The 7,784-nt window shown below is 41.4% G+C and overlaps 2 protein-coding genes across 2 annotated transcripts; one reads left to right on the forward strand and one right to left on the reverse strand.

Annotated features, from left to right (window-relative positions):
- Positions 1-365: 365 nt before the first annotated feature.
- Positions 366-2,968, forward strand: LOC306999294 (uncharacterized protein). The gene is made up of 2 exons (XM_079613829.1): positions 366-584; positions 1,377-2,968. Exons 1-2 carry the CDS (start codon positions 457-459, stop codon positions 2,578-2,580), a joined length of 1,332 nt encoding a protein of 443 aa, XP_079469955.1. The 5' UTR covers positions 366-456; the 3' UTR covers positions 2,581-2,968.
- Positions 2,969-3,398: 430 nt separating this feature from the next.
- LOC306998941 (uncharacterized protein) lies at positions 3,399-6,499 on the reverse strand (the record flags this gene model as incomplete). The annotated part of the gene is made up of 6 exons (XM_079613339.1): positions 6,467-6,499; positions 5,126-5,336; positions 4,859-4,971; positions 4,327-4,484; positions 3,956-4,088; positions 3,399-3,857 (listed from the first exon to the last, which is right to left on the reverse strand). The coding sequence occupies exons 1-6, from the start codon at positions 6,491-6,493 to the stop codon at positions 3,399-3,401; spliced, it is 1,101 nt and encodes a 366-aa protein (XP_079469465.1). The 5' UTR covers positions 6,494-6,499.
- Between the last annotated feature and the right edge of the window lie 1,285 nt (positions 6,500-7,784).

Genomic DNA, 7,784 nt, shown 5'->3' on the forward strand with positions numbered 1-7,784 from the left:
ACACTGTAAATGTACGAGGTGCTAGAGACAGGCCGAATGGCAGGACTGTGTACTGATATGCCTGGCCCTCGAAGGCGAATCTCAAAAATCGCCTGTGACGTGACGCAATTTGTATGTGAAAATACGCGTCTTTCAGATCTATTGCCATAAACCAGTCTCCTCGGCGAACCTGCGCGAGGATGGCTCTGGTCGTGAGCATTCTGAACTTTCGCTTTGTCAGCGCTTTGTTCAGATGCCTGAGATCTAAAATGGGTCTGAGACCCCCGTCTTTTTTCGGTACCAGAAAATATCTGCTGTACAGACCCCCTTCGCTCTGAGCTTGAGATAAAGGCTCTATGGCCCCTTTGCTCAATCCGGTTGTTAAGTCGTGACGTAACCATCTCCGATAATACTGTTTCCGGGTCCAAAGGCTGGGTCCTCAGTATCTACCTACCGCTGTTCGCTCGTGTTTTTATCATGCCTCAGTGCTGTGTCCCGTGTTGTATCAAAAGATCAGAATTAAAAAAAACAAGTGACATTCAGCTGTCATTTTACCGCTTTCCTTGTGACGAGAAGGAGAAGAGAAAATGGCTGCAGTTGATAAGGTAAGTTACAAATATTAAACGAATGAAGACACTTTGGCGCTAGTGGGTGCTAACGTTAGCACCCACTAGCGCCAAAGCAAAACCAGCCCTTTGAGAATAAGGCTTATGTAGTCTATGGGTTTTATATGTTGTTTGCTTGCTATATAAACCCAATTATTGCATCATGTTTCGGTTGTCAGGCATTATTATTTACCGCCTAGTTAAGATGAAACTAGCTAGCTAAGTCTAACGTTAGCTTTGACAAACTGAAGCACAAAGATGGTATGTAGCTAGAAAAAAACATTAGACCAGTTAAATTGATAATCTGCTAACGTTTTTTCATTTCTATAATACATCCAGGACATTTTTTAATATAACTCCGATTGTATTCGTCTGAAAGAATGTCATATAACTTACACCTAGGATGGCTTCAGGGTATGTAAATAATGTGTGTAACGTTAATGTTAATGAGAAACGTTAGTGGATTATCGTACTTTAACTGTTCTAATGTTTTTTTCTTGCTATAATATTTGAGTATTGTTGGAGGGAGTATGAGATATTAGATCAGAATCATGATTAATGGCCAATGACTCTGATCTTACATTGCTCTTAGCGTGCAAACACAGAACAAGCATAAACAAACAAGCTAAATAAAAACAGACACAAACTACAGTGTACAGTACACATACACACACCTGAAACAAAACATTTGTAGACAGCAATTATTGCCAATGACTGCTTTACTGTTATTGTAGTGCGATTACATAAACAATTAAAGTAATATTAAAAATTATTGTAATTTTTTTTCTACAGACGTGAAAACTTCACCCCAAACTGCAACTCTAGGGTGTGCAGTTGGCATTTCCCCAATGGAAAAGCTGCTGGGCCATCACGGTTTGCTTGGAACGAGGGAAAGACTTTCCAATTCCCCGAGCAGCTCAGCCATCTCCCTAAACGGAGGAAACAAATGGTCCCTAGCAGTGGTGAGGATGAGGGAACGGTTGCTGACGTGGTAACCGCAGAGACCCCATGTACTTCAAAAAGTCTTGTGGCGCTCGAGGTGGAGAATGACATGCTGCGGGAAGAGAATGACAGATTGAAAGAACAATTGGAGAAACAGAAGCAAACTTTTTCCTTCAGTCAAATTTCTTCCAGCTCTGACAGAGTTCAATATTTTACTGGATTGCCTGATGCTGCCACTGTCCTGTTTCTGGAAGCACTTCTTTCTAAATTCGAGTTAAAATATCATTCTGATTGGACTGTCCAAATGATGCCCCTAGTTGATCAATTGCTCCTGACCTTAATGAAGCTTAGACTAAACTGCGGCCACGTAGACCTTGCAACAAGGTTTAATTGTAGCACGGCCACAGTAACCAACATCTTCATCACCATCATTAGTGCCCTGTATGATGTTTTGTATGCAGGTTTGCTTGAGAACAACATCCCCTCCACAGCCAAGAATCAAACATCGCTGCCAGACTGCTTCCAGCCCTTCCCGAACTGTAGGATCGTGCTCGACTGCACAGAGGTTGCCGTCTCTAACACAGAGAGGCTTGATACACAGTGTCATTTGTACAGCCAGTATAAAGGACGAACCACACTTAAGGCTTTAATCGGTGTTGCGCCTAATGGAATTATTACCTTTGCCAGTGACCTGTACGGTGGGAGTGCCTCAGACAAGGCAATAACAGCTGACTGTGGACTTCTCCAACATCTACATCCTGGTGATATGGTTATGGCAGACAAGGGCTTCACAATTCGGGACATTTTGCCAGAAGGAGTTTCTTTGAACATCCCGTCTTTTCTCGTCAATGGACAGTTTACGCAGGAGGAAGTGAACAACAACAGATTGATCTCAAAAGCTCGGATACATGTGGAGCGTTCAATTCAGCGACTGAAATTGTTTCACATTTTGGACCACATTCCATATCAGTACAAACAAAATATAAACAAGATACTTAAAGTGTGTGTGTGTCTTACAAATTTACAAACACCCATTCTCCGTGAAATTGGATGAGTTAAAGGTATAGTTCACCCAAAAATGAAAATTAGCCCATGATTTACTCACCCTGAAGCCATCCTAGGTGTATATGACATTCACCCTTGAACTTGACTTAACTCTTTTATACTAGTTTCTTTACTCTAGTTTTGTACGGCTGTCTACCGGATGCTAGGTATTTTAGTCGATAAAGTATTAAATATCATCGCTTCACTTCAGAAGGCCTTTATTAACTTCCCGGAAGAAGAATGTCATATACACCTAGGATGACTTTAGGGTGAGTTAATCATGGGGTAATTTTCATTTTTGGGTGAACTATCCCTTTAACTGTATTGTACATGAATTACTGCATATTTGCTTGTAGAAATCAGATTAAAAAGTAAAAAAAAACTGGTTAATGGGTGTAATACATATGTCTGTATATAAATAACTGTATATATAGTTTTATTTGATTACTCTATTTGAAGGTCTCAATGTTACAGTGTAATTATATATTTAAGTACTGTGTAATATTAATTAACTACATGTACTTACTATTCGGTTGTTAAGTCTGACGTCAGGCGTGACATTTAGCCTACAAACTTGTATAATAAATAAATTACCTTGCTTGTGTGAAATGTCAAATTTGTATTTATTTTCAAGTTTAAAGGATTAGTTCACCCCAAAATGAAAATGTCCTGATAAGTTACTCAACCCAATGCCATCCAAGATGTTCATGTCTTTCTTTCTTCAGTGCAAACTAAATAAAATTCCTCAAAAAACTGGGTGGCATTGGGTTGAGTAAGTTATCAGGACATTTGAATTTTGGGGTAAACTAATCCTTTAACAGTACTTAGTTACAACTGTGATAGAATGTATGGTAGGAAACAATCTTTATAAAATATTTCCAGAGTGTCAAAGTTAACAGCCCATGTAGGATCTTTGAGCACTGGCAGAAGCACAAGGTCAAGAGGAGTCCACACAAGCAGGTGACAGCTGTTAGCTCCGGTCAGATGCAGGTTTCCCTGGATCTGATGCCAGTAGTTGTGAGTTTTTTTTAGTGTCAGGGAACCAACAACTTCATCAAACTGCAGGAAAAAGTCCCTATTCTCTGCTGCCTGCAGGATAGTCTTGGTTCTGGCTGACCACGGACACTTGACTTCAATCATGCAGTTTCCAAACACTGTCCCATCCGGAGATCCACCAAGCAGGCCGCTGTCAGATAGGAACAGTCCCCTCTCTTGTATAACCATACCAGTGCGCTCAGTGTATTCCTGCTTTGCCCTTGGCTCATGGAGGATTCCCCAATCACATGCCTAGGGGGGAGGGGACAAATACCACTTAAGTCTTAATAAGTGTATTCTTAGACAGAGATGCCTTCATTTTAAATATTCATTTATTAACCACAACTTACTTTAGATCCGTCTTTGAGGTTGTACTGGCCAAGCAGGGTTTTGAATAAGGAAGGCGGGTAAGACTTCCGCTTGACTGCTGCCAAGACCAAACCAAAGTTACTTGCTGTAATCCTTTTCTTGCGATATGCAAACCTGTTAAAAGAAATCAACCATGAGAGAGACCATTTTTGCTCCACAATTAGCATTACAGTTTCATGTAAAAACACACCTAATCAAGGTCTTCAGGATTGTCTTAGACGAGTAATGACAGCAGAATGTCATCAGGGCTAACTTAGTTATGCTTGTGTTGTCTGTTTACATGTGTTTAAGTTTTGGCGTGTTATGCTCTCAGAACCACCATAATTTTGTTTTTATTAATAAGCTTTCTTACCATGATGCGTTCTTAGCCTGGCCAACTGTTGCTTCCTCAATCTGCTGCTTCTCCTGGTCATTGACAGCAAGCATTGACAGCACATATAGAGCCTTGTCCTCAGCTTGGACAAAACCTGGGCTGGTCACCAGCCCATCAAATGTCTTGATTGGTAGCGTCTAGATTTAAAGTTAGGCACAAGTCAGTGAGGTGTCCACATCCTTAGCCACATAGTGTACACAAAATACATTTGAAATGAAAGCAATGGTTTACATACATACACACGTGTGTTGTTTACCACATTTTTCATGAGCCTAAATTATGTAATGTTACTTTCTAACTATATTACTCAGTTTGAAACCCCTGGTTCAAATTTTACAAAAATTCACCATAACAGTGTACAAAATTATGTGTTGGATGATAAAACCCTAGCTGAATTGTCATTGATTTAATCTAGTGTAATTGTGATGTTTCTGCTAATTTTAAGGGAACATAAAAGTACAAAATAAAAATAAAACGTACATGAAAAAAGCACAAACTTAAAAAAACATACCTGAGACGGCTCTGGACTCAAAATCCACCCCATCCCAGTAAAACGACCAAGTTTCAGTAAGGATGCCTGAGCCCATTCTTTGTCCTCCTGGGTGACAGGTCTTTTGATGCCAGCTGAAATAATGGTATAAGACTGGTTATAAAAATTTGTCATGATATGATCATTCATTTATAGCACACAATCTAAGCTTTTAAAATAAATTAAAAAAATCACAGAAATGTAAGAAAATAATTAAAACCACCCAACATCAACAAACTTATTACAAACCTCGTGTTGTGGATGGTGTCATCTCAGACACTCTCTTGGATGCAATTTCGTCCCCCTTCGGAGTGCTGGCTTTCTTCCACACACATTCCACATCGGTGCGGGACACATTTTTCTCAACCCAAATCAACAAAGCTGCCATATGATGGCACTTGTCTCTGCCGATTGGGCACTCACATTTGCTGTACCTGACTGCCTGGCTCTCAATGTGCACCTGTATTGAAAACAATTTAACCATCACCCTAACACTTTCTGGGCTGCCAACTTTTGAATTTAGCTTGGAATGAGAATTATGGAAGGGGAATTGGGGGATGTAAAAAATATATATTGCATCACAATAGGTGTATTGTGATTGTCACAACATTTTAGAAACTAAAAATAATTTTATTAAGTTACGTGACAAGATGTTATAATGTTTACATGGTATTTCTGGTAAGCTAGGTTTTGTATTATTGATGGAGTTTTTCGTTTCCTTGCCACTGTTGCCTTTGGCTTGCTCAGTTGGGGATATTCAATGTAATGAATCAATCAATATTACTATTGATTAGCATTACCAAACATGGACGTTTTATTATTATTTTAATTTAATACTGTGAAGCTGCTTTGATACAATCTGTATTGTGAAAAGCGCTATACAAATATTCTTGACTTGACTTGACTTGCTTGACACAAATTTCCCAATTTCAATTATTTTATTGTGATTTGATTCAATATTGACTAATTTGGATACATATTTGGTACACAAGATAGCCATTAATTTTTCTCAGGGAAAAAAAACCTCACTAATGCTGTAAACACATCAGCTGGTTAAAAATAACTCAAAATAAATAAAATGCGTTTTTTATTAAAATAACAACTTTATTTAATGATATAGGTAAAAATATAATAAATATGTAATATAGTAGGTTATTAGGTAGTTTATTGTTTGAATTTCGTAATAAAAATGACAGAATCTGAGTGCTGGGGGGGGGGGTTGTGTCATTTTTATATCATAAGTAACCTCTACCTTAAAGTGCTCTTTGCTTCGTGATTTTTCTGTGCGTGAGAGCGTGTGAAAAGTGTCAAATTTGTGAGAGTTGGCAGCCCTGACTAAAACACATTGCTACCAGCGCTGTGTTTATCATAATACGTTACTTCTGTAGCTAGGGTCTGTCAGATCCGATCATACTACTAAATTGACTAGCCTAAGTCCACTAACCCTCTAAAACCTGGCTGTCACATATTTTCCTCTTCGTTTACATCCAGTTATAGCAGTCATGTACATTTTTTTTATTTTGAAACACCTCATCCAGAACATGGATTATCAATGTGAACCACCTGCTAGCTATCTTACAGCTAACTCACCTCAACCTCGTAAACCTTCTTTTTCATTGATGCCTGGACTCTACCCTTAATTATGCCATCTGAATTATGAGCTACACTAACCACTCTGTTGGAGTTAAAAGAATTGAAACCCTTTTTGACCGCCAAGGGTGCCTCACTAAAGAAAGATGTGATTGTAAATAAAGTTACAGGTTCCGCCATTGTTGTTGGATTTGGACGAGCGGAGCGCTTGGACCCGGAAGTGGCTAAACGTCACGTCTGACGTCAGACTTAACAACCGAATAGCTTCGCTATTTCGGCTCGAAGTAGATGTGCTACTTCTGTTTTTACCGTTGTTTCGACTTTCTCCGTGAAACGGGGAGGGCGTCGATGAAACTGTAGCGAATAGCCTCTTTTTATAGTCTCTAGCACCCATTCTGAGACCCCGGGAAGTCTTTCCCATGCATCTGCACGTGTGACTAGGGGTTGAATGTAATCTGGGCCCTGGTCGCGAAATGGCGGCGACACGAGAGCAACCGTGTGCTGTGACATGGACGCCGTGGCGTGTGAGGCGGGGGGCATGTTTAACACAGTATGCATCCCGCGCGCGCTCGGCTCTCTGTGTCGAGAGAGAGCGCGCGGGACGAGTCCCGTAGGGCTCGATATGTTTGTGAATAAACGTGGGCGCTTGGTGGCGGGCACATTTATAACACCGGGGACACTGTGTTTGTGTACTGACTGACCGTTCGTTAGTTTCGTTTTTACAGAAACCGCGGAACGTGCAGTGTGTAGTGGTTGTGGGCACTGGATAGTGGGCACGCTCACTACATGCAAAGCACAATCGGCATGAGCCGATTTTATGTGTGCAAACCCTGTGTTGAACGGGGCTGTGCTTGTGTGAATGAATGGGCACTGGGTGGGCATTGCAGTTACACACATTACACCATCGGCCTTGGCCGGAACACCAGAAATTAAACTCTTTTTTAGATTTATCTGGGTCGCCGTGAAAACGGCGTTTGTGTGCAGGCAAACGGGCTTTACGGCCGGTTTGTTGGCTGCTAAATACACTGGTACAAACACGGAACTTAGGGCTGTACAAGCGAAAATCTTTGGTGGAAGTCCGGCCGCAGCGGGACCCGAACACCGTCTTTTTCCTAGCAGGGCTAGGATGGCGCCGAGGCCTCGGGCTTGAGTGAAATCTTGGGCCGAGGACCACGCGGTGGCGGGCGGCGTCCGGCGGAGCGAGACCGTGGTCTCTCTCGGGCCTGTTGCTGCTGGGCCGGTGCGGCGGGCGCGGGGCGCTGCTGAGTTCGGGCAGGCGGCTGTTTAGGGCGGCCTGTTACGGAACTGGAGCGCTTTG

Source organism: Phoxinus phoxinus, assembly GCF_949152265.1.
Source record: "Phoxinus phoxinus genome assembly, chromosome: 5".
Lineage (NCBI taxonomy): Eukaryota > Metazoa > Chordata > Actinopteri > Cypriniformes > Leuciscidae > Phoxinus > Phoxinus phoxinus.